Raw genomic sequence first — 26626 nt, forward strand, 5'->3', positions numbered from 1 at the left:
TGTCAATCAAAAAGGGAATCCCAACTCAGACAGATCATCCAATCCTGCAGAAGCTGAGCTTCCCTTGCAGTCTTGTTACATTAGCTTTGCTTTTTAAAAAAACAAAAAAAAAAAAAAAAAGCAAAATGATCCAAAATCCAAAAAAGCAATATGGCCTTTAAATGATTAAACGTATGATTAATACATGTTGTAAACATCCTGGCCTTTAAAGGGTAAGAACCCCCAAAATATAATTCACATTAGATGTGTATATATTAGGCTCAAGTAGCTGTTAACGAATGGTTCGTTTAAAGTGGAACGATGTTAATATACAAAGTTTTTACCATGGTTTTTGGGAAGCTGACATTTTTGTTATGAGGGTCAAATGTTTGAAGACCAAGGAGGGAGAAAGTTAATACCCAAATTATGAGGTGAAAGTGCGTGACTAACAGTTACAAATTGTTTCATTTTTAACAGGAGAGTTGAACACTTGACTACCGTAAATCTTAACGTATTAAAAACAATTATATTCATTTCAGAAAGGCAGTCGTCACGTTTGACCCTTCGCAACTTTAGTAGCTTAGTAGCTGCTACATTCATGCTAATGCAAAGTATACTAGGGACAGTTGGTGAGGGTGTTAGAGCGACACAGAAGTCGGTGATAACGTATTTAAAGGACACCGGACTGTATAAAAGAATATAGATTGTTGAAATTATTATTACCATTATTAGAAATGTAGAATATTAGAATACTATTATTAATAGTAGTACTATTATTTGATTTCTCTCTCTTTCTACTCATCTGAATATAAAATAAGTCAATTGCCCATTGATACATACTCTGGTACAGTAGGGGGCGGTATGCACCTTTTTTAAAGTCAAGGTTGCAACCCGCCATCAATCCAAAAGAAGAAGAAGAAGAAGAAGAAGAACATTCATGCTAGCTCGTACCGGGTGAATTGAATTGTTATGCTATCGGTCTTCTACAAACTAGCTTAAAATGGACCAGCGCCCCCAAAGCACATAAAGTCAGCTTTATCGTGGGGTAAGCTTTAGCAATATATAAAGTGTAGTCGCTCAGTTTATATGAGGTACGTGTATTAAGTGTTGTTATATCAATAGCTGTATTTACATTCCATCCAATTGGTCGTTTTGCTCAATCACAGTCATAATGTGTATACAAAGGTGGCTTTAGTGCAATTATAATTAGGTGAATGTTCTTGTTGCTTCTTGTTGCCGTCAGTGGTGGAGGATTTGTGAAAAAAGGTGACTCATTTCAACGTGGATTCAATGCCATCAAGTCAGAGTTTATGTTATATACGTCAGGCACAGTTGTCTTATTTTTATTTATTCTTCGTCGGAATGCTTCACGTCTCCTTGACCTACCAACCGTGAGGAATTTTTCAATGGCTTTCTTTTTCCAGGTTGAAGAACATGGTCGTGAATCTCTGCCTACCTCACTTTAACACAGAAATAAGCTCCAACAAGGTAAACAGTCCACCTTCACCTTTGGCTTCCTCAGCAAGAGACTTTTAACTTCCGGTGTGTTTAGGCTCGTTTTGTTAGACTAGCTACAACGTTAACCAATATAGTAGACAAAACAAGACTATACAAGCCATTTAAAACACGAATAAAACTCCTGGTCGAGCGGTGTCACAGTAAATGTGTTCCCGAAGGAACCTTTGTGATGAGTCTAGTCACTAGACTAGAACAATTCCTGACATCTAGGGACCAATGTAGAATGCAGTACTACATTCACAATTAGAATGCTTATTCTTCATGGTATTTGTATTATTTACTGATTAATTATGCATGCACAACATTTAGAACACTGTTGGCTGCTCTGGTCACATAGACCAATGTCCTTCCTGTCTTGTCCTGTTAAACAAATCGTGCACCGCATCTACTTTAAGTATTGGCATGGACAGAAAGATTCCTACTAAACTTGGAAAGGGGAAAAAAAGGACAAGCTGGAGGTGGCGGACAAAAGCTGTGAAAATAAAGCGTTGAGGGGCAGAGTGTTGTGTGGGAGACTGAATCACCACTGACCTTGCTATGTTCTTGTAGCTCTTTTTTGTCCTGTAATCATAATAGCTGTTTTTGCTACATACTCTTGAGTGTTTGAGGTCTCTCACACCTTCTCGTCTTGGATTTATAATTTTATTTGCCATCCTTGGACATTAATGCATTTGAGGGTTTTCAATAATTTTTGTACACTCAAGTATTCATGGCATTCAGCTACTTTTTTGTTGTAGGGCATTTAACATACATTTCTTTTCCACATAATGCTATGACATATTGGGGTGCTACAAGATCCCCTAAGATCTTGTGGGCACTAGGCCTGGGGCAATAATTAATTAATCACACAATAAATTAAAATGAACTCAACAATTTCTCCGGCCATGTGCATGCGTGTCTATTTTCCTCGTCGCCAGGCAGGAAGAGAGTTCACTCTGTGCATTGGTTTCAGCACCTGGGCGCATTTGTTCCATACAACAGTGGCATGAACGAAGTGAGCACTTTAGTTCACTTCAGTCCTTCTTTTTGGGGTGGAGGCGGGGCCGGTTGCGTACACACAGAGTGCAGAAGAGTGTAGTCTCTTGTGGAGCAACGCAAGGTAATTTAGTAGAAATGAATCGCAATATATTGTCATTGTTGTCATCAATTGCTTTTTTAAAACGTGTTAAAATCTCATCTCGTTCTCGAAGTATCGTCTCTCGTGTATTGTCTCGTCTCATGACACCCCTAATAAAGTAACATACTTTTACTATTTGTTCCCAATTGCAGTTGTGTGCAGATGGCTATGATGTCACAAACCTCATATCAGCAGACCCTGCTCTCCGCAGGCGGGGCTTCAAGCTGGAGTACTTTCTACGTCCACCCGTGCAGGTGACTTCTTGCTATTCGTTGATCATTTCAAATTGTGTATCCTCAAATCCTATAGCTTAGAAAGGAGCTAGCAATGTTGTATTTGCTGGTCCATTGAACGACTAACAGTGGGGTACATCACCTCATTCATTCATTCATTTTCTACCGCTTTTCCTCACGAGGGTCGTGGGGGTGCTGGAGCCTATCCCAGCTGTCTTCGGGCGAGAGGCGGGGTACACCCTGGACTGGTCGCCAGCCAATCACAGGGCACATATAGACAACCAACCATTCACACTCACATTCATACCTTTGGACAATTTGGAGTCGCCAATTAACCTAGCATGTTTTTGGAATGTGGGAGGAAACCGGAGTACCCGGAGAAAACCCACGCATGCACGGGGAGAACATGCAAACTCCACACAGAGGGTGGAATTGAACCCTGGTCTCCTAGCTGACATCACCTCATATTGTATTTATTTATTTAGTATACTTCAAATTGGAATTTGCCAGCGCATCCAAGTCATACAGTGCCTTGTAGTATTTCATTACTTAAATTCTCTTCCTTCTCAACACCTGAATAATACTGCCAATAGTACTGCCATGGTGAGCCGAGGTAGTACTTATAATAATATAACGTAAAAATATGTGTGAATTTTTCAAAATTGCAGGTGTATGAAAGAATTGTGATCTCGATTCACATTTTTTGCAGAACCCTGCAGCTCCATCTGGGATGCTGCTCTACATTTTATTTTGGCTTTAGAGTCAATTTAGTCATCAACAATCGTTAACAATCCATTCTTGTTGTCAGGTGACGTTAAGGTTCGGCTTTCAGGTGGAGCTGTACAGGGTGGATGTGGAGCTTTGGCCTTGGGGCATGGACCTCGGGCAGACCAGCAAGAGACTGGAGATCAGCACCAATTCCAATTTGCTTCGTCCTCAGAATTTTAGCCAAGGCAAGGGACAAGACCAGGTTAATATCCGGCTTCAGACACATGTACAGGTGGAGCAGAAGGAGGGAAATGGAAAGCAGAGCAATCAAGATGGCAAGTTCAACGGCCACCTGTGGAGTGTCCAGGCTCAAGCGTGGGACGAGGAGTCTCAACAAAGGAACCACAAACAAAACACCAAAAGTCATTCTCAATCAGACACTCGGTTTAACAATCCTGAGCATGACTTTAAGATAGTTGGCCGTTGTCAACTCAAGGAAGAAACCAAAGTTTGCTTCTCCCATTCTGCATTTCGTCCTCGGCCTCCATTCCTCTCTCTTCCTCCTCCTCTTCAACCAGACAACTGCCGCAGAGAGGATCTATGGAGTCGAGGTCACCTTTCTTTGAGCTCTGTCTCACAGCTTCGCGTGACATTGCCTTTTGGCGGGGCTGCATCCGCTCTTGGTCTCAAGGCTTTGGTGGTGTGGGGGCAACCGGCTCGTTGCTGCCCTCCAGAGGAAGTGGAGAAGATTAATTGTGTCCACAGGGCCAGTCGAAGGCTGCCACCTCGACCTGTTGCTTCTGTCAGTAACACTGAACCGCCCCAGCAAGACACACCTTCAAGGTAAATGGTTTGGCTGTATGCTACCTTATTCAGAATAATAATGCAGGGATTATCCTAATTCCATAATCACTCATAATGTGGTGGTTTTTGTAATTATTTTTTACAAGCATAACTAGCTCATGTGGTCAAGCATGCAGCAGTTTAATAAATGACCATATTGTCAGATGGCTACATTTTCCATTCCATTTTCTAATGCATTCCAAAACATTATTAAAGTTAATATCCCCACTATATCGCATTGATGTTAGATAATAGATGATTAAGACTGATCAAGAAGATACATTCCTGATCAGACGGGGAAATTATAGCATTATCTGTGTTTTAGCTTTCTATTGCTAAAAGTACTTGCTGAAATCGACTATTTAATGTGGGTACATCCCTCACATTTCTGTAAATACTTTATCGTGTTTATTGTGTCTGTGCACAACTTATCTGACTTTCTACATTTACCGTTTTGGATTTATTATCCTGCATGTAAAACTATAAAATCGCTGATGGTATCATAACCGCTGTAGTTGATTGTTAGGAAGCTTACAAGTACATTTGTAATGAAAATACACAAAGGACACAGTTGGACTTTCATGACGACGCGTGAATCATATTGTATGCTAACCAGAAAATTTTTGACGTTAACCAAAAAACATGCTAACCAGGGCGAATGCTAAGCAAGCTTCCAGTGTATAATAAAATATTTGCAGAAATATGAGGGGTAATGTATATGAATTGGTAAGATATATCAATTTTTTTGTATAATCTAAAATAATATATTGGAGACTACCTACATTTTGACAAATATCAGCTGTATTTTTATTCTAGCACTCTGTCAACTCCAGAGGAGTTTCTTGACCCCATAACCCAGGAAGTGATGACACTGCCCATGCTTCTCCCGAGCGGCTTGTCCGTGGACAGGACCACCCTGGAGGAGCACCAGAAGAGGGAGGCCTCCTGGGGGCGACCCGCAAGTGACCCATACACCGGTGTGCCGTTCACCGCCGCCTCTCAGCCTCTGCCCAATCCCCAGCTGAAAAGCCGCATCGACAGTTTCCTCCTGCGAAATGGAAACGCAAGGAGGGATGGGACTTTAGGGAGACGGGGGGAGGCCGAGAAGCCACAAGCATCCAGGCTAATAGGCCCACGTCCTGATGAACGCTCTGTGATAATACCAAACAAACAAATGGAGGACGCGGAATCTGGACAGTCATCGGATTGTGGAAATATCGATGGAGGGAAGAAGCGAAAGCTGAATGAACTGTGTGAATCAGAACCATCAACAGCTGAGCAACTACATCAAACGAAAATACCAAGAAGCGACACTTTGAGTGAGTGCAAATACTTTCTACAGTGTACTGTATACTCATTTATATGAATGTTAAACGGATTAAACTTTATTGACATTCTTCCATTTATACCTTTTATTCCCTGTCGTGTCTCTTCCAAAGGGCAAAGAAGCAGCAGCTCACATGAACAACGTCTGTCAGCCAGCCTGGATGACGCCCTCTCCTCCGTCCTAAGGGGGCGACCCTCTTTTACCTCAAACTTGTCTTTGCCGGGGCAGGCCCCTCCTGTCTCTGAGTCACCTCACACTGCTGCTCTCACTATGCCAGGTTACACGAACTTCAAAACAAACTTGTCTCTATTAACGCATGTTTTTCTAACTGTGCCCCAAATAAATGTCCTCCACAGGGGATGACAGGACGTGCTCTTCTTGCTCCTCAGTGCTCTCTCTTTACTCCATGCCTTCATCGCCTGTGTATCGCCTGCTCTGCGGTCATTTGTTGTGCCGCACCTGCCTACAAAGAGACTCACCACTATTGAACTCTGTCGCTTTCATTCTATGTCCTACCTGCCAACGGCCTACGTCTCGCAGTGACATCATACGTGTGCATCACTAGCCTGCCCGGAGACAGCGCAAAGAAACAAGCGGTTCTCAAGGTAAAGGTATGCAAAGAGTCTTCATTCGTATATGCGCATAACGTCGTCACAAATCCCTCAAAGTATTGCCGTAAACAGTTTGGAATAAAAAATAAATAATTCTCTCTCTCCCTGTTGCCATTTCTTTTCAGTGAGGGGCTTGCAGCCTTGGTCCGATGGTTTGTGGATGCAAAAAGAGAAGGCTGAGCACAGTGTGCATGCCGCATGAAAAGGAGGAAAGCCTCCTCGATCTTTCATGTAACGTTACAACCTCTCTTTCGGACACTTTCAGCACAATAAATGCGGAAATAAAATAATAGTGTACGGCCCGTATTTATATGTTTATACGACAGAGTCACCCAGAGTCTTGAAAAGACCACCTTTTTTTAATGGCGGTTTCCGTGACGACAAGTGTAAATCAAGGTCATGATCCTGTATCCGCTCAGTAAGAGCTGCATGCAAAATACCCACTGATACAAGCCGAGTTTCGCTCCACAGCAGGGGAGTCCAAATTTTTACCGCCCGGGGCTGCATAGTGAAAAATCAAAGGATGCGGGGGCCACTTTTACATTTTTTTTTTAACCAACCCATACTGATATGCTGAGATGTTTTTAACAGCCTGCATCTCTGCCTTGTGTTACCTGTGACAAATTAGTATAGTTGAAAGTTTTTTCTTGCTGATTTTTTACAAATATTTCATATTATTTTCACTTGATTGTAATATTACTTTTTCCCCAGACCTAATTGCAACTTTTTTTTTGTTTTTTCCCTCATAACTTCTTAAAAATTTTTACTTTATGCCTGTTTTTCTCTGAATATTATGACTAGCATTAGTCTGTTTAATCTTTATTCTTGGAACATTGGTAGTCTTTTTTCCCCCTCATATTTGTTGTTCTATTCATTTTTTTTCCATGTGTGATTTGTATTTTTGCCTAGGGCAGGGGTGTCTAAACTTTTTCCATCGAGAGCCACATGCTGAAACATCAAAGTATGCGGGGGCCACTTAAAAACATTCATGTGGATACACTGAGATGTTTTTTTTATATTATATTTTAAGAGAAAAAAAATAGCCTGCAATCTGTGACAAAGTGTATTATTAGATAGAACATTTTGCGCTTTCTTACACTTTCTTGAATTAAAATTGTTGTATTCTTTTTATTTTATCATAATATTTTGAGTTCATTATGTTAATATTCTAATTTCTTCCCAACCATTTTTTTCCCCAAATTGCAACTTTATATTTTGTTTAGTTTGTTTCTCATATTATGATTTTTTTCTTTAATTTTTCAACTTTTTTTAAACTTAACATTATGACTTGACTGTCTTAATATATCGTCCTTATTCTTATTCTCCCCCCCCCCCCCCCCCCATTTTTACTGTGTTTTTACATTTTTTTTGTTTTCGTATTCTGATTTTTTTAGGCAATACTGTAATGGATTTAAAAATATACATCTTTCAATTCTTCTTAAACTATTTAGAACATTTTTTCAGAAGTTCCAGTTTAGATTTTTCCGCATTTTATGAGATACTCAATTTTGAGTTTTTATTAGCTGAAAGTTGTAATCATTAAATCCAGGTATTGCACAGTACAGTGAATCAATAGAAGATTGGATTGTCTCTCATATATTGTAATATACTTTTTAACCTGGTGTTCCTCAGTACCACTACCCCTGGTTGTACCACAGGTTGAGAATAAATCAATTTCATTGAAATGAGAGCGTCCAGTGGTGCAATAATGAATTGCATTTGTGGCTTGAATGCAGCCGGTCACATTACATACAGGTCCGTCTTGCAGAGTTATTGTTTAATTGCTAATCAGCAAGACAACACTTAATAGGTAAGACAGAATGCTAAGCACAGTAACAACCTGATGCGGATTTAAAATGCTAATTTTTTTTTGTTTAGTATTAGAAATAGTTGATATGATGATTGGCCTTCACGACCATGCTGGAGTCTTAATGAACATAAGACTAAGTAAGTATACAGGTTGTCCTTTTGCCACCAGCTTGATTGTTGGTGCACTGTTGAATACAGACAAAAGCATTTGTGTGTGGATAAGTGATGCACCAACACATCCGCCTCGACCTCTCGCCATGACGTCACAAGTGTCACTCATCTGCTTATAAAAACAGGCTCCGTAGCAGCAACAGCCATCCGCCAGGTGGAGCGAACACCTCAACCCGACGCGTCAGCAACCCGACCCGCTATCATCGGCAAGCTACGATGTCTCACTCCGTACTCCCTATCTGCGTCCTGGGACTGCTCGCCCTCAGTACCGCCCTCTCCTCCGCCTGCTACATCCAGAACTGTCCTAGGGGGGGCAAGAGAGCCTTGGCCGAGACTGGACTCAGACAGGTGGGCTACATGTTTCTTTACTTAGTTTTTAAAATTTAATTCCAAATTTCAACTACTTAAAAATATAGCAAAACCTTTCTGATCATTCCATTATTAAGTACTTAAAATATCCAATTTCGATAGATTTTTTTGTGTTTTGTGTTGGTTACGTTAATTATGTTATTTAATTGCTATTGGTTATTTAAAAAAATACTTAATAGTGTTCTATTGTAAACTCTATTTTGTTATACAGTATTTCATGACATTTTATTATGATTGAACAAACTAAAAATGAAAACATTTCTTTCTTTGGAGATTTTATTTTAAAATGTCAATTGTGAACACTTCATACAAATACTATCCCTTATCCACATATTAAAAATAAATCCTCATCTATTAAATACAAGCAATTTTTCTATATAAAAAGTTCTGTTATTACTATATTGATATACTCATTCATCTGTCCATTAGTTGATTAAATAGTGAAATATATAACTGTAAACTATGACTCAAATGTGTATTTGTCATATGCACAATTGTTTATCATGTGGGGGAAAAAATGTGGTAATCAATAAGCAACAGTGTATGATTATGGCATGATAAAATATGTACTATACAGTGTATGCATTACACTACTGTATATAACATACAAGTCATGACATGAATATATATTATTTTGTACTGGATGACTTTATGATAACGGGATGTGGAAAAGTGAGATATTACAATAGAAAAAATCTTAAAAGTCGTGAAGAAGTGTCTTCATGTCAAGCATTAATATAATGCAAATACATAATAGAGTCTGGATCAGATGGATAGCTTGAGGTTTTATTGTGCCCATATTGTCCCTTCCAGTGCATGTCATGTGGTCCCAGGGACAGGGGGCGCTGCTTTGGTCCCAACATCTGCTGTGTGGAGGGCTTTGGTTGCCTGCTGGGCTCCCCGGAAACATCTCACTGTGTGGAGGAGAACTACTTGCTCACCCCCTGTCAGACAGGGGGACGGCCCTGTGGCGCCGAGGGGGGTCACTGCGCCCCTTCGGGCCTCTGCTGTACCTCTGGTAACATTTTTATCAAATAAATACAAATGCGTATTGTGAGTGGAAAGCAAGGTTTTCACACTTTGTGTCATTTATTTTGCAGAGAGCTGTTCAGTAGATTCCTCCTGCCTGGAGGAGGCTGAGGCTGAAGCTCAAACCTCTGCAGGGAGTTCACCTGCAGAGCTGCTGCTGCGCCTGCTGCATGTGGCCACTAGGGGGCAGACTGAGTACTAACTCTGCGTTTCTCAGTTCAAGACCTCTAATCCACTAAATGCCTTTGAACCTCACATACATCACACTCACTTGTAATAAGGTATACATCTTTCAATAGTGGGCTACGTTTTTGCAAATACACCCCCCCATTTGTGCTATTTAGGTATTTTATTATATTATTATTATGGGCATTTCTTTTCATTGCCATTGATGGGGAACCAATTATGTGCTGATTACATTTCAATGCGCCTCAGGTTTCAGGTAGCAATGTAAATAAACAAGACACCATATGATAAGGAAGTTGGACCACCAAGTCGTCAAAATGTGATTGTATAGTGATAAACAAATAAAACAATACAGAATATACCACTGTCATCAGGAAAATGTGTGTTCATCCCATTATTTGAACAATTTCAAGGAAATTATTGTGATTCCTGCAAATGGTTTGGATATACTCCACATTAAAAACATGTCGCGGCCTGTTTGAATGGAGACTGGTTCATCAATGGGCGGGTACGAAGGTGTGTGCTCATCACCAGTGTGCCTGCCTGCACATATAAGTATGAGTGAAGCACGTTTCTTCAACTTACTTCATCTATACGATCATGGACCTGAAAGTGGCTGTGGTGACCTTGTGCCTGTGCACTTTGGCTTTCCACTCGACTGAAGGTAAATTATGACTCGCATCTATGTCTGTGATTCTCAACTGGTGGGTCACGGAGCCGTTTTCAGTGAGTCACCGGTCTTTCAAAAAAAAAAAAACTGTGTAATGACCTTGCATCTGTGTCATGTTTATGGGCGACTTGGCTGAGCTTTAGCAGGAGTTGTCAGACCTGTGAACTTAACGTCCCGTCCGTCCAACACACAGCTAACTCTCTTGGCGGCCATGTAGTTGTTGCAAAATGTAAAAGATATTGAAAATGTTTGGGTAGAAAAGTTTCTGTAATTTGGGTTGCCGCAGCCACACTAGTTGAGAAACACTAATATATATACAGTGGTGTGAAAAAATGTTCTTCTTTTTGCATGTTTGCCACACTTTAATGTTTCTGATCATCATATATTAGTCACTGAGAACACAACTAAAGGCAAAGTGCAGTTTTTAAATGAAACTTTTTATTATCAAGGGACAAAAACATAACTGAAATGAATTCAGCTTATAAAGCCATTTCTAAAGCTTTGTGACTCCAGCAAACCACAGTGAGAGCAATTATCCTCAAATGGGGAAAAATGAAACAATGGTGAACCTTCCTAGGAGGGGCCTGCCCACTAAAATGACCACAGCAGCGCAGCGATAACTCATCCAAGGGGTGACAAAAGACCCTACAACCACATCCAAAGAACTGCAGGCCCTACTTGCCTCAGTTAAGGTCAGTGTTCATGACTCCACCATAAGAAAGACACCGGGCAAAAACGGCCGGCATGGCAGAGTTCCAAGCTGAAAACCACTGCTGAACAAAATAAAAGTAAAAGTAAGGCTCGTCTCAATTCTGCCAGAAAACATCTTGATGATCCTCAAGACCTTTGGGAAAATACTCTATGGTCTGACAAGACAAAAGTTGAAATTTTGAAAGGTGTGTGTCCCATTACATCTGGCATAACGCATAACGCCGCATCTCAGAAAAAGAACATCAAACCAACAGTAAAATATGGTGGTGGTAGTGTGATGGTCTGTAGATGTTTTGCTGCTTCAGGACCTGGAAGACTTGCTGTGATGAGTGGAACCATGCATTTGGCTGTGTACCAAAAAAAAACCTTAAGGAGACCCTCTAATGTGGCTGAATGACAACAATTGATGATTTGATTGATGAGTGGGCCAAAAATTCCTCCACAGCACTGTAACAGACTCATTGCAAGTTATCACAAATGCTTGATTACAGTTGTTGCTGCTACGGGTGGCAGTTGAGTTTTGAAACTCAATTTTGTCTTCAGTTGTGTTTTCACTGAATAATATTTATTGGTATCTGACTTAATTTGTGCTCCAACTGCAGGTGGCATCCTTAAATGCTGTGTGAAAACCAGACAATCCGTCCCCAGAATAAAACTCATGACGGTCAGAAGATGGTACATGCAAGACAGCAGCGGCCCCTGTGACATCAGTGCACTCATGTGAGCGACAATAAACTATTTTAGAGTCGTAAAAACAACAGGTAATTGCATAAAAATGGCAGCAGAGCAGTGTAGAGAGTAGCCGACAGCAGCTCCTGTGTGAATGTTCACTGCATATTTTCTCTTTGTCTTATGAAAACAAATAATTCCAGGTGGACTGTTATAATTGTTGGTGTTATATCCACAGCCTTCATGTGGCGGGCCAGAAGAAGCCCATTTGTGCTCATCCCACAGTGAGGAAGCATCTGAAGCAGATTCGGCTGGAGATGATGCAAATGAAGCTGAGAAAAGGGAACTGAAATGCAGCGAACGGTGTATGTCTGACAACGTATCTTTATGTCATGCATACTTATTTAGATTTCATCTATCATGACAAATAACCACTGTTGACTTCTGATAATGAATGAGGCCGATACATGTCTGTTCACAACACCTCCCATCGATACTGCCTGGGGCTTGGAACGCTCTTGGCTCATATATTATTTTTTTTATAACTTGCCAAAGCTAGTCATTTGATAACTGGTATTGTTCCTGCTATCCCGCAAATAAAAATGTTTAAGAAGTTCCAGTCTGATGTATATGGCTTCAAAGACAAAAACAAACAAACAATGGCATCATTGTCATTTATTTTCCATGTGTTGTAAGTGATGACTCTGGCAACGTTTATTCTGTTCACATTTTAAGAAACAAGACACGTCATGTTTTAAGAGGGGGACATTGAGAAAAGACCATACAACGACAAAGCTGGCTCCATTTGGTTAAATCAAACAGTTCCCTCTAGTGTCCAATTACGCACAAGGTTATTTGTATGTTGTGGTTGTATTTGTACTGCTGATATATTTGACTTCATTAAAATGTGCTAATCTGTGGGTAATGTGTATTTTTTTTTACCTCTAATTATACTATTTTATACCTAATCTTAATAGACAGCGACAATGTATTTATTCTAATAATGTTTTATATACTTTCAATAACGTTGTCTTTCTTCTGGGAGTAGGCCCCGCCCACCTGCTCCAAGGAACTGGAACCCGGAAGAGGCCACATCTTTTCTCGAGTGGAACCCAGCCAAGTTGTTTCTGGAGTAAGAACATGGAGACGTCAGCTCAAAAAGAAGAACAAGAACATTCCACCTTTGTCAAAATAATCTCTGCTGCTTTTTACGCTGTTAATTCGCTTTTCATCACGGTCGTAAACAAAACAGTATTGACGAGCTTCAGGTAGGGTGCGCTGTGGCGGCTACAAGACAGGAAATGTGTAAAGTTGAAAAAAAGTAATTTCTCTCATTGACTGAATTTTTAATTAATCACACTTTGACAGGTTTCCGTCCTATATGTGCCTAGGAGTGGGCCAGGTGAGCTTTGTCCTTTTGAAGTATAACAACGTTTATATACTGTACAGCTGTTAATATCACACCATTGGTAAACACAGGCAAGACACCGAGATTTCCGGGTGCCCCCAAACGTCTCATAAAAACTGCTCATTGATTTTTTTCACATCGATTCAAAGTGTGTGTTGCTGTTTTAGTCTTAATTCACCTGCTTAAAACTACATCAAAATTGTCGTTTCGACTGTTCCCCCTCCTTTCGCATGGAATGGACTGTTCCATGTTACTGCACGTGCCGACTGATTCAGCAAACCGGGATAAAAAAAACGAAAAAAATGAATCAGAGTTGCCCCAGTGAAATTACCCAGGTAAATTATCCAGGTGTCAACCTTTTCACAGTCAAGAAACATGACAGGAAGAGCCAGACACTCTTGACAGCAGTAGTTCTAGAGATGAACCCGAGAGTCACGCTTTTCATCACAAAGATCTGAGTATTAAAGCAGTAAACTACACTAAATGTTGCTCATTAACCTGACCTCAAAGATGTATTTATATGTATTTTATATATATATTTTTGGCACAGAGGTAAAAAGACATGCTGATGCAACCGCTCACTGTTGGATGTCACTTTCAGAGCAGTTTTAAGGTGGCAGAAGTGAATTTGATAAGCGCTTGGCATAGATGGCAGCAAAGAGGAAGTGGATGAGCATAGTGCGCATTGTAGTGAAATTTCAATGCATGCACATGTACACACATACGCGCACACACACACTCTAGTCCCACATGTAAATAGTTCATGGCATTATAACTATGGCTGTCAATCGATTAAGATACTTGATAAATCACATTTTGCTCCTAGTTAACTCAGAATTAATCGCACTAAAACGGGTTCATGTTCTTATCAACTACAGTAAAATTGTTGAGATTATTCCCACTTGGGTAATAATACAGTATATGCTATCTTTTTGCAGATGCTTACCACCATTGTTGTCCTCTATGTGGGTAAAAGGAACAAAAAAGTCAACTATGAAGATTTTCACAGAGGGGTTATCTGGAAAGTAAGTCATTTAGGAACGATTGCATTCGTAGAAATTGAAATCTGCTTTAATGCAGAGACATATTTGTTACAGTGTTTAATATATTTTTCACACATAATCTATTATAGAACATGTATCATTTTATGTATCATTTTTTGTTTTAACGAGGCAGATTTTCCCTCTTCCTTTACTGTACATGGCCAATCACATCACAGGACTGGCAAGCACCCAAAAACTCAGGTTTGGACATTATGAATGTGAATATCATTACATATACAGTATTAATATCATTCCTTTTTGGTCCTTTTTACGAATTCTCTTCTCAATGACGTCTTTTACAGCTTACCCATGTTAACAGTTTTGCGGAAATTCACAATAGTGATGACAATGACCATGGAAGGGTACATATTAAGGTTGGTTTTGCTTTTTATTGAGAAGTACTGTATTTCCAAACTCCATTTGCATGTTCTCCCCGTGCATCTGTGGCTTTTCTCTGGGTACTCTGGTTTGCTCCCACATTCCAAAAACGTGAGTGTGAATGGTTGTTTGTCTCTACGTGCCCTGTGATTGGCTGGCAACCAGTCCAGGGTGTACCCCGCCTCTCGCCCGAAGACAGTCGGGATAGACTCCAGCATACCCCCGCGACCCTCGTGAGGATAAGCAGCATAAATTGATGGATGGATATCTTATACTTTGTGGGTTGTTGAGCTTAATTTTCTCTTGTCAAATCTGACTTAAAATAAAAGCCTGTCTCTCTCTGCGGTTGAGTAGTTTCAGATTTAGATTGTCACTATATGTCACTATATATATATATATATATATATATAATTAAAAAAAATTTTTTTTTTAGAAAAACATTTCCTAGAAGCCTTGTGTACAGTGTTGTGACCATGGTCCTGGGTGCTGTCATAGCTGCAAGGTACTTTCTAAAGTTTTTGAAATCAAAGAAAGTGCCAGGATTGAATTGTGTTTTTTTTTCATTTAATAGTTCAGACTTGGCCTTTGATGTGGAAGGTTACACTTTCGTCTTGCTCAATGACGTCTTCACCGCAGCCAACGGTGTTTACACCAAGAAGAAAATTGGCACAGAGGTGACACAAAAGCTATTAATCAGTGACTAAGTAATTGTGTAACTGTTTAATCATTGTAGTAGCTTTACCCAAAGTACACAGAATCACACTTTTTTTTAAAGGGCCTTGGGAAATATGGCGTCTTGTTTTACAATGCACTTATTATTGTGGTACCCACTCTCTTGGCAAGTGCATTCACTGGAGACTTACACAAGGTCGCCATCTTGTTGTATTATTTTTCCCAATTCTATACACACGCACTCACCTCTTCATGTGTTTTCATGTGCAGGCTGTCGCATTTGAAGCCTGGGTTGAAGCCACCTTTGTGATCTGTTTCCTGCTGTCCTGCATCATGGGGTACAGTATGTAACATGTCATGTATAGTACACACCTCAGATTACTTTAGTACTTTAGCCTCACACAAGAGACGGATGGGCAACACTTTACAATAAGGTACACAAAATAACAGTAGTTATAAGAAAGTAGTTATGAGAAATAACACTGCTGGTTAGTTCCTCATTAACAACTGCATTTTGTGTACCTTATTGTAAAGTGAGAGCGATGGAAGCTCTTTTGAGTTTTATTTCTAACACAGTATGGAGCTCATCTCTGACACATTCGCTCTCCACACTCATAACATGAACACTAGATGTCATTGGGTATTTTGCATATAATTTGCATATGGTTTAACAGATGTTGTCTTTTGGTTGAGACAAAAATAAACTTCATTCTTGGTTTGTTCATTTAAAATGTAGGGGTGTACTCACTTTTGTGCGATAACGTGTATATACAGTGGTACCTTGGTTAACATCATTAATCTGCTCCAGAGGGTCCAACTCAAACCAAAATGGACTCTAACCAAAGCAAATATTCTCATAGAATATAATGTAAATCCACTTAAACTGCAAACATAAAATAACAATAGACAATAACGATAGTTGTACATGCAGAAAATGATCCAAAAATACTGACCAATGACTGGACAACTGAAGGTTTAATGCCCCTTTTTACCTTGTTTTGTTGGGGGGAGAAAATAAAAAAACAAACACATTGTTCTGCTGAAAGCACAATTTGCCAAACTGAAAAAAAAACTGTCCCAGAAATTGCAGAGCCTGTGCGTGTGGTAACCCGTACGTCAGGATGTAACTCACACTTAACCGTGGTACCACTGTCTGGAAAAGGATTAGTTGTATATTCATACAACATTGTGGTCACCTTGTTGTCCAACATTAGGTTCATGCTTATGTACTCCATCGTCTTGTGCAGCCATTATAATTCCGCGCTCACTACCACAGTCGTGGGTGCAGTCAAGGTAAGAATATGCACACGATGTTACTGTTTATTTAGTTTATAAGACAAATGAGCACAATAGAAGGTAATCACACATGTAATGCCTGGTGCGGAATGTTCCACAGAATGTTGGAGTTGCCCTCATCGGCATCTTTGTGGGCGGGGACTACCGCTTCTCTTGGAATAACTTCCTGGGCCTCAGCATTTGGTGAGTTTCTGATGTCATGGTTTTTATACAGTTATATATATTATTGCTGATTTAGACTGAAAAGTTAAGTGTTAATAATGAATACATCTGGAGAATGTCAAACTAAATCTTGCTTGGGAGATCCCGTTTGCATGCCATTATTGTAGCATAGTGCGGCAGTAAAACTAGATGAGATTGAATCAACACCGCCTTTGCGGGTTGGAGCTTGTCAATGGCTTAATTAATTCACAATCAAATAATCTATCATCTGTCTGCTATGTTTTGTCTTTGCAGTCTGTCAGGTGGACTTGCTTACTCATACCTAACATTTAGCACCAAAACATCGCAAAGGACCACTGAAACGTCACAAGAGCTGAAGATTGACTTTGCAGAAGACCCCCCCATTCAAAACAAGTAACTAATACTATATGCCAGAGGTAGGGAACCTATGGCTCGGGAGCCAGGTAGGGCTCTTTTGATGACTGTATCTGGCTCTCAAGCATTTCTTACCACAATAAAAATGTATTTTTGCTAACATTTTAAAGTAAACATCACAGAAATCACTGTTAAAAATAATATTAAAAATCAAAACTTTCTTATGCATTTTAATCCGTCCATCTATTTTCTACTGCAATACGGCCGACCATATCTATCTTTCTTGATGATATTTTCCAGGTCAAACACCAAAACTTGATTATTACTGGGTAATGCGGTAGTCTACCTCGGTCATTGAGATGTCAAAAAAACATGTAAATGTAAACTTTCCTCCTTTAGTCAAATAGTCACCTAGCTAAAGCTGCAGAACCAAGCCTTCTGACGAAGATGGCCAAAAGAATGAAATATACTGAGTATGGTGCAAAACTATGCAGCAGCAGAAGTTGCATTAATGGCAGCAAGTATTTGATTTATTATTGGACACTGCGCTGCTCACGAAAGTATGCTGGCCGCACCCCATTGGCGTGGGGTAGTGTGCCTGGTCTACATAATTAGAGCCCATTATATCTAAAACTGTTGGTCTTACATAAAAATGCACACATTTTATTGCATTCAATGTTTAAAAAAATTTATATGGCTCTCACAGATACACATTTTAAAATATCTGGTCCTCATGGCTCTTGTAGCCAAAAAGGTTCCTGACCCCTGCTATATGCCATTGTTATTCGCCACTTGGCGGTGCTGTTTAGCTCCATATTGGAGTGTCAAGACGTCTTATTTATTAAAAGTATGCAGCAGGGCTTCCCAAACCTTTCACAGTCGTGTACCCTTTACCCATGCACCCTTAAAAAATATAAACCACACAATGAAACATCTTTAATATATTATTAAATGGACATATGAACACATAAAGCATGAAATTGTGCACCAAGCAGTAGAGAGCATTATTAAACTGCACTTCTGTGCATTCACAGTGTTAACATTCATTAACAAGGACAAGGTGAAAGGAAGAAAAGAAAACATACATATGTCTGTGCAGCATCCGAGTCTCAGTCCACCTCACACATGGTGCGTTCAGGAACAAAAGGGGCCGCAACGTGCCAAAGAAGACATATTTGTGAAAGCATATATTTACATACACGTGCAAAATTTGGGGTTTTCTAACATAGAGCATATCTATAGTGCATCCATCCAACATTGAAATGCCTTATTTGTTGATCTAATGCACACACAAGAGTGAACAACTTCATTCCATCACCTTTCACCTGCTGCACTAGAGACAATAAAACACTGGACTTGTGTTATGCCAACACCAAGGAGGCATACAATTCAACAGCACTTCCTCCCCTGGGAAGATCAGACCACAACCTGGTACATCTCCAGCCTGTGTACAAACCTCTGGTACGCAGGCTGCCAGCTGTGTCCCGCACAGTGAAGAGATGGTCTGATGAAGCCGACGAGGCTCTGAAGGACTGTTTCAACACAACAGTGTGGGAGGAACTCTGCCATCCTCATGGGGACGATATAGACAGTCTCACTGACTGCATCACAGACTACATAAACTTCTGTGTGGAAAACACTGTACCCACCAGGACTGTACGGTGTTTCTCCAACAACAAACCGTGGATTAATCCGGACATAAAGGCTCTCCTAAAGGAGAAGGAGAGGGTCTTTAAGTCAGGAAATAGGGAAGAGCTGAAGGCTGTGCAGAAGGAGCTGAGGAGGAAAATCAGGGAGGGGAAGGACTGCTACAGGAAAAAGATGGAGGAACAGCTGCAGCAGAACAACGTCAGAGGAGTCTGGAGAGGCCTGAAAACCATCTCTGGCCACAAGGGGCCCGACTCCCAGGCTGCTGGGGACCAGGTAAAGGCTAACGATCTGAATCTATTTTTCAACAGGTTTGATCAACCATCTGCCCATCCCCCGGCCCAGCACCTCCTGCCGAAACTTCTGCCGAAACTCCCACCATCGACACCTCGAGTGGACAGCCCTACCCCCACCTCCCCCTCCTGCACACAGCCATCCCCCACCACTTCTCACCTAATCAGCTCAACCTCCTCACTAACCTCCCCCCGCACACAGCCCCACTGCTCCAACCTGACCCTCACAACATCCCAGGTGAGAAACCAGCTCCGGAAAACCAAGGCGAGGAAGGCGGCGGGACCAGACGGCATCAGCTCCAGGCTCCTGAAGTCCTGCGCGGACGAGCTGTGCGGGATTGTTGAGCACATCTTCAACCTGAGCCTGAAGCTGGGGAGGGTGCCACAGCTGTGGAAGACATCCTGCGTGGTTCCTGTCCCCAAGACGCCGCACCCCAAGGACCTCAGCAGCTACAGGCCGGTGGCACTTACATCACACCTGATGAAGACCTTGGAGCGGCTGATCCTTGACCATCTCCGCCCCCTGGTGGGTCCTTCGATGGACCCGCTCCAGTTCGCCTATCAACCTGGCACTGGGGTGGACGACGCTGTCATCTTCCTCCAGCACAGAGCGCTCTCTCACCTGGAGAAACCTGGGAGCACGGTGAGAATCATGTTCTTTGATTTTTCCAGTGCGTTCAACACCATCCAGCCAGCACTTCTGAGGGACAAGCTGGAGAACACAGGGGTGGACCTGCACCTCACATCGTGGATACTGGATTACCTCACCAACCGTCCACAGTATGTGAGGACACGGGACTGTGTGTCCGACACAGTTGTCTGCAGTACGGGGGCTCCGCAGGGAACGGTCCTGGCTCCGTTCCTTTTCACCCTCTACACAGCAGACTTCTCCTACAACACACCAACCTGCCACCTGCAGAAGTTCTCTGACGACTCTGCAATTGTTGGCCTCATCACAGATGGGGACGACTTGGAGTACAGAGGACTGACACAGGACTTTGTGGACTGGTGCCAGCGGAACTGCCTCCAGATCAACACGGGGAAAACCAGAGAGCTGGTGGTGGATTTCCGCAGGCGCATCCACTCTCCTCCAACACCAGTGAACATTCAGGGAATGGACATTGAGATGGTGACATCTTACAAGTACCTGGGTGTTCATCTCAACAATAGACTGGACTGGACTCATCACACAGAAGCACTTTACAGGAAGGGCATGAGCAGACTCTATCTGCTCAGGAGACTGAGGTCTTTTGGAGTGCAAGGGGCACTCCTCAAGACGTTCTATGACTCTGTTGTGGCTTCAGCCATTTTCCAGGGAGTGGTCTGCTGGGGCAGCAGCATTTCGGCTGCGGATAGGAAGAGACTGGATAAGATCATCAGGAAGGCCAGCTCTGCACTGGGTTGCCCCCTTGACCCAGTGGAGGTGGTGGGAGAGAGGAGGATGTTGGCTAAGCTATCATCCATGTTGGAGAACAACTCCCACCCCCTGCAGGACACCTTGACAGCACTTGAAAGCTCCTTCAGCGATAGACTGCTTCACCCCAAGTGTGTGAAGGAGCGATATCGCAGGTCTTTTCTTCCTGCAGCTGTCAGGCTGTACAACCAGCACTGCTCCCAATAGACTTCTACACTGCTATGTACATCTGTGTAATACTTTGCTTTTTACATTCAGTATAGTTACTCCAGACCCCATTCACTGTGCAATATCTGATCAACCTCCATGTGCAATATTAAGGCTCTAAATGCAATATATTAAGTTCTATGTGAAGTATTTCTATAATGCCTCATATTAACTCACTAGCAAGATCTCAGTGTATAGACTGGTCATATATATCATCTCGTCTCATATTATCTACATACTGTATTGTATATAACTCTGGGAAAAACTGTTGATTTTTGTTAATACTTGAGTCGTTATATTGTTTATTTTTCTATATTGTGTATTTTGTACTGCTTAACTGATTCTGTACTCTTGCTGCTGTGCAATACAAATTTCCCCACTGAGGGACGAATAAAGGCATATCTTAATCTTAATCTTAATCTTCTTCTGCATTGTACTACTTACCTGCTGTGGTGTTTGAGCGCATTAGGTAAGTCTCGGTATTCGGCGCTAAAGTAGTCAAGCCGTTTTTTTTAATTCACATAGCCCCCAGGACAATCTGCATAAACGTAGGAGTGGAAAAAAGCCAATACAGAATGAATGTCTCAGTGTGTGAATGTTTATTGAAAACCAGCAATGTTATTACATAATGGACAGCTTATTAGAGAAGCTTTAACAGAAACCAAACCAAGCAAGTAAGGGTCACTCGATACATGTCAGAAGATGTTAGCATGGGAGGGAACTGATTCTAGAATTCCATGACAACGCTCTTGGTAAGTTGTGCACAATCAATATTATTCTATGTATATATTAAATGCCATCATTTTTCAAAACCACACTCATAAAACAAACAAACAAACAAAAAAACAAGCCTATTGGTTAGAAGAAATGTTTCAGAATATACTATACAAAACATCATTTGGTGCCTTGACTCTCAACTAAATTCCAGTTTCACCTCTTGGGACATTCGGGAATCCAAAAAATGCAATCCTATCGGGTTATTATGCATGGATGGCTCCAAAACAGAAAATGAATTATGGGTATTAAGAAGCAAGATACAGTGTTCTTCTGTAGTGTAGCTTAAAACAAACATACACTTGCATCCTGTACTACAATACAACAAACGTGTTTGACAAACTGCAGGCTATTTCCTGGACAGCACGTGTATTTCAGGCATTGCAAGATGGAATCCAATGTGTTTTTTTTATAAGCCCAAGTGCTTAATTTAAAAAAAATATATTTTACATACTGACCCAAGAAAGATGAACTATGAGCTCAGAATGAACTGTCCATACATACATTTAAAAAACACACAAGCCTCTTTTCTCATTTATACCAAACACACTATAATATCCTGTCTTGGCCTTGTTTCCGCCAAGCTGTACAGTACAGTACTGTACTGCACTACAAGGGTGGGGTGAGATACACTAGATACTCTGGAGTAGCATCAAGAGCCGCAACGCAGGTGGGACACCGCCTACAGTACCAAACATTTGGAGACACTTTGACATTATTAAATGAGAAAGTATCTTTTGACAGGTACTGTATGTTTCAATGGACAGCGTGCAGTGTGTTTCTTCCGGCACGTACCGCTCCTGCACTTTTGCGTTACACAATTGTAGCTGTACGCTGCATGCTGCGGTTTTGCAGGATTTGTGCCAGGCAACGATTTACCAGATCTGAACGGTACCACTTGGTAGAAAAAAAAAAGTAAAATGTGCCAAAATGTGGCACAGCAAAGTCTAAATATTTTGCACCTAAGTGTACTGCTGGGTGGAAAAGGGTTTTAAGTGCATGTGCTGATCCAATGTTGTGAGAAGCGGATTAGGCTTGCAATGATCACCTGTCCTCGCGAAAAGGAAACATGACCCATGTCTGACTGTATTCCCACCCCCACCCAAACCCTAAAATTCCACCATCTCTTCACCTAATACAGGTTAAGGCCAATTTTCGCTTCTCTCTGTCTTACACCGACACGAGGCTGAGGCGTTACACCCTGTCATCAAATCTTCAACCATATTTACAATCACACACACTAAACATACCTTTTCCAAAACTTGTCAAAGTGCAAACAAAAAAAACACAATCTGAACTCTTTGATCGCCTTTAAAAGGCAGAAAAGAGTGACATTCTTCATATAGTAAAATCTACAATAGCAGCCTAAAAGGATAAATGGAAGCTGAATAAGGTGCTTTAGCTTGTGCCTTCCAGGGAGGGGTGGGGCTGCTGTGCATCAACACTGATCTCAGGCCGGTTCTTGAAGCAAGAGTGGATCTGTGTTAGGAAACGGTTCTCTAGCTACAGCACAAGGAAGGAAGGCAGACTGGGGCTGGACGTAAGTGATTTGGGGTGCTGCTCAGGCAGACAGGTTGGCCAGCTCAATGAGCGCCAGAGCACCGTGGAGACGCTCCCGCTGCTCCTGGAGGCGACGCCTGGCGGCTCCGCCGTGGCTGCCCTTCTCCTCCTCCGCCATCTCTTCCTCTTCGCCCTTCTCGTCATCGGACTGAAGGAACTCCATCGGGTCCCGCTGCTCCTGGTCCTGCGCTCTGGCTTTACTCTGTACCTTCCCCTTGGTGGTGGTGGGGGCACGCTGCTCACGGGTCCGCCAGTACCTGCAAATAATCATTTGGTAATTGAAAAACAAACAAACAAAAAACATAAGGTATTGTCGGTCAAGTGGATGTTGTCTTACTTTGCCAGCCACTCTGCCACTGCCTTGTTGTCCACAGACTGCGCCTTGCCTGCCCCTTCCTTTGGCTCCTCCCTCTTGAGACGGGAAAATGGATGCTTGGGGCAATGACGGTTGGCGTGCGTGAATCGATTGCCACACCCTGAAGATAAAACCACAGATTGAATTAACATTACAGGAGACAAAGAGAGGTAAAAGTGGCAGTGTGGAGCACCACTGTCTAATCAAACAATCTGTGTACGCTTTATAGCAGGGGTGTCCAAACTTTTTTTTTCCCCACTGAGGGTCATGTTTTTCACCTTTTACTTTAAAATTAATCAAGCTAAATACATATGCCAATACAGTATAGGTCAATACTCTATATGCTCACTAACTGACATCTCAGCTTTGTGTTAAAGGCAACAAAGCATATAGTTTTTACCCTTAGTATGATATACTGGTTCTCACTTTAACATGCTTACACAGACTCTACGTGAACTTTACTGATGAATATTTTTTGATAACTATTTAACCTGTTCTTAATGCAATGCATTTCTGCACCACAGCTGTGTTATTTTGGTAAAACCCCCTGCAAGCATAGTTCCAGTTTTGGTGCTCCATGTGGTCAGTGACTGAGCACACTTAAGGCCACTGGTACCCAAATAGTCGCATGACTTCCCTATGAGTGACTCAAACCCAGAATTTCAAAAATGTCACCTTTTTCTGAGCAAACAAAGGGTTTCTCTCCAGTGTGCAGCCGCTGGTGCGTCTTCAGCTGACCACTCTGGACAAAGGCCTTGCCACAATTTGGATAGTCACACAAATACGGTCGCTCGCCTGACAGATGGGAAGACACGGGTGTCACATGACAGTAAATACTGAGTTACTAATCTTTCCTAATATGCTTTTACAAACACTTAATGCTCACCTGTGTGTGTTCTCTTATGGGCCTGGAGCGACTTCTCTCTGGGGAACACCCGGTTGCAGATGTTGCAGCGGATGCGGCTAGAGGATGTTTCCCCTTCACTGATCAGCTCTCGGACAGTTTCAGCTCTCGGACGACCTCTGCGGATGCCATCCTGAAGATGGGGGCAGCAAATGGAGGTAAAAGTCAAGCGACAGAGTACAGATGCAGACACTAGGCTAACAATGATCTGTTTTGAGAGGTATTAATTGAGTAAAATGTTTATTATTGTACTTGTAGTTTGCAGTGGTGTCGAAATGCAGCGCATCATACTGCTTGTTTACTACTTGTTTACAGGTGTTGGATGTCATTCTACTGAGCAGATGGCCTTTGGAGTCTGCATACAAAATATAAACTCCCATTCATTTTCTACAGGCTAAGATATTAAGTGCAATAGTGTTACAATTCATAACTGGTTGGTGTGCTCACAGATCTCGCGAGAGTTACAATGAGATTTTGTCCATTCACTTCCGACTACATTTTTTGGCGCCAGACAAGACGTCATAAATGAGCAGCTGCTCCACAGGAGGGGGTTTAAAATCCAACAAGTCACACCCTAATGTCATAAGCGGACCAATTATTATTATTATTATTATTATTATGGACATCGGAGTAATTTGTCATATTAAATGACATTCTGTTTGATATTGTGTTCGTCACATGCAAACTAGTTGTAGTATAAGCCACGATTTTAGTAGTTTTAAATAAACTTTTACCTTCATCTGATCGGGTGATTGAGACGCGTCGGCCTCTCCGGTGGTGCCGCAGGGAGACGAAGCCCCGCTCAGTGAGCCCGGACTCAGTGACACATTGTGGGCGTTCTCCCCCCACTTCCACGGGTACACCATGAAGTCGCTGAACCCCGGGCTGGTGGGAGTCATGGCCTCGGCCTTAATGGGCTTGATCGGAGTGGTCTTGATGACCGACACCAGAACCCTCTTGGGTGAGTCGTTACAAAAGATAACATGCGGGTGTTTGCTATCGGCCATTGTTTGGATGCCGTCAAAAAACCCGGAAATGGCTGAAAATGAACAGCTTCTCTTTAACTTTAACAATAAGAAAATGTCGCGCCGTGTTAATCCGGTGTGAATATGTCCTTCATTTCCGAAGAGCAAAAATACAGATCCGTCTTCAGCTACAAAGTATATGGAATCATAAAAAATATCTCAATGTTAATCTTGGTGCTGCACGTCCGCTCTGAACAGAATGCGCCCACACAAGTGCTATACCGCGTTGCAAAATCGCGCCCGATCAGCAAACAGACCAATTACATACACAGAATCACACCCACATGACCAAAGCGGCCAATCAGAGCAAATAGATAGCCCAATGTCCGGAAAGTGATGGCAAACATGCCGCTGTGATTGGTCAAAAGATTGCATCCAATCAGGTTTGAAGAATATGGGCGCTCGCCCTCGTTGGCCACCCAGATTGGACAACGAAAGAAGGTTGGTCGCCCGGGCGCCCGGCGCGTATCCAATAAAACCGAAGGGCGGTTAGTTTTACAGCGCACAAAACAAGCAGATGGTACTTTTTCCCGCGCTCGCTAAGTCTTGTTGACGTTAACTGGTTTTGAGGCCAATTTAAAGGTATATGCCGCAAAACCAACGAGGCGCCAAGCTTCCGCAAGGGCGGAAACAGTTGAACAAAGAAGTCACTGTAGCACTGGAAATCGTCGGTTTGCTACCTTATTCTTATTTGTGTATAACCTAACACAATCTACAGCTCATAAATGTAATGCTCGTGTGTTATTGTGTCTCATTCGTTACCTCAAAACCAAGACTCAATTCACAATTGTTCACATGGTTCACAACACTTATGGAGGTATTCTGCAAAAGTGGCTATACAAAACCTATCTATATTGTCTATATTGTTTTCATATTTTACTGATCTCTTTATATTTTTTACTGAATTCTATTTTTTGTGTGTATGTTTTATTGAAAGCGAGGACGAATTTGTTGTTTTGTGGATGAATAAGCAAATCTACTGTCACTCTACGATGACAAAGACTTTATTGACAGCCAGCGACTCACATTGCCCAACACAGTGTGCTCGAGACATGCTGTACCTCCGTGATCACCACTGGGTGGCACTGTTGTGTTTTTACGTTTTGATAACGCTTTCCTTTTTGTTCAAATAAAATGTTTTATTGCAGTTGATTGATGCAACA

General features: G+C 41.7%; 5 protein-coding genes across 12 annotated transcripts; 4 read left to right on the top strand and 1 right to left on the bottom strand.

Moving 5' to 3' along the window:
* Positions 1 to 130: 130 nt before the first annotated feature.
* Positions 131 to 8413, top strand: ubox5 (U-box domain containing 5). 6 transcript variants are annotated; one of them, XM_058071295.1, is made up of 8 exons: positions 131 to 212; positions 1404 to 1467; positions 2767 to 2868; positions 3656 to 4398; positions 5215 to 5717; positions 5838 to 6002; positions 6082 to 6336; positions 6462 to 8410. In XM_058071295.1, the coding sequence occupies exons 2-7, from the start codon at positions 1414 to 1416 to the stop codon at positions 6288 to 6290; spliced, it is 1776 nt and encodes a 591-aa protein (XP_057927278.1). In that variant the 5' UTR covers positions 131 to 212; positions 1404 to 1413; the 3' UTR covers positions 6291 to 6336; positions 6462 to 8410. The 6 variants fall into 6 exon arrangements, with proteins under 6 accessions (XP_057927278.1, XP_057927277.1, XP_057927275.1 ...); XM_058071294.1 differs by lacking the exon at positions 131 to 212 and adding an exon at positions 873 to 1024 and having other exon boundaries at positions 6462 to 8403; XM_058071292.1 differs by lacking the exon at positions 131 to 212 and adding an exon at positions 881 to 1070.
* Positions 6294 to 10363, top strand: avp (arginine vasopressin). Its single transcript, XM_058071299.1, has 4 exons — positions 6294 to 6330; positions 8442 to 8664; positions 9499 to 9703; positions 9786 to 10363. Exons 2-4 carry the CDS (start codon positions 8533 to 8535, stop codon positions 9914 to 9916), a joined length of 468 nt encoding a protein of 155 aa, XP_057927282.1. The 5' UTR covers positions 6294 to 6330; positions 8442 to 8532; the 3' UTR covers positions 9917 to 10363.
* Positions 10364 to 10461: 98 nt separating this feature from the next.
* Positions 10462 to 12326, top strand: ccl27a (chemokine (C-C motif) ligand 27a). Its single transcript, XM_058071300.1, has 3 exons — positions 10462 to 10564; positions 11884 to 12001; positions 12189 to 12326. The coding sequence occupies exons 1-3, from the start codon at positions 10501 to 10503 to the stop codon at positions 12298 to 12300; spliced, it is 294 nt and encodes a 97-aa protein (XP_057927283.1). The 5' UTR covers positions 10462 to 10500; the 3' UTR covers positions 12301 to 12326.
* Positions 12327 to 13024: 698 nt separating this feature from the next.
* On the top strand, positions 13025 to 17512 carry slc35d2 (solute carrier family 35 member D2). Of its 3 annotated transcripts, XM_058071210.1 has the most exons (12): positions 13025 to 13218; positions 13319 to 13352; positions 14297 to 14383; positions 14535 to 14602; positions 14704 to 14775; positions 15213 to 15281; positions 15351 to 15453; positions 15555 to 15647; positions 15722 to 15789; positions 16666 to 16744; positions 16848 to 16930; positions 17204 to 17512. In XM_058071210.1, the coding sequence occupies exons 1-12, from the start codon at positions 13091 to 13093 to the stop codon at positions 17325 to 17327; spliced, it is 1008 nt and encodes a 335-aa protein (XP_057927193.1). In that variant the 5' UTR covers positions 13025 to 13090; the 3' UTR covers positions 17328 to 17512. The 3 variants fall into 3 exon arrangements, with proteins under 3 accessions (XP_057927193.1, XP_057927194.1, XP_057927195.1); XM_058071211.1 differs by lacking the exon at positions 15555 to 15647; XM_058071212.1 differs by lacking the exons at positions 13025 to 13218; positions 13319 to 13352 and having other exon boundaries at positions 14300 to 14383; positions 14531 to 14602.
* Positions 17513 to 21430: 3918 nt separating this feature from the next.
* Positions 21431 to 25760, bottom strand: znf367 (zinc finger protein 367). The gene is made up of 5 exons (XM_058071214.1): positions 25173 to 25760; positions 24421 to 24571; positions 24210 to 24329; positions 23517 to 23655; positions 21431 to 23436 (listed from the first exon to the last, which is right to left on the bottom strand). The coding sequence occupies exons 1-5, from the start codon at positions 25443 to 25445 to the stop codon at positions 23181 to 23183; spliced, it is 939 nt and encodes a 312-aa protein (XP_057927197.1). The 5' UTR covers positions 25446 to 25760; the 3' UTR covers positions 21431 to 23180.
* Between the last annotated feature and the right edge of the window lie 866 nt (positions 25761 to 26626).

Source organism: Doryrhamphus excisus, chromosome 4 (assembly GCF_030265055.1).
Source record: "Doryrhamphus excisus isolate RoL2022-K1 chromosome 4, RoL_Dexc_1.0, whole genome shotgun sequence".
NCBI lineage: Eukaryota > Metazoa > Chordata > Actinopteri > Syngnathiformes > Syngnathidae > Doryrhamphus > Doryrhamphus excisus.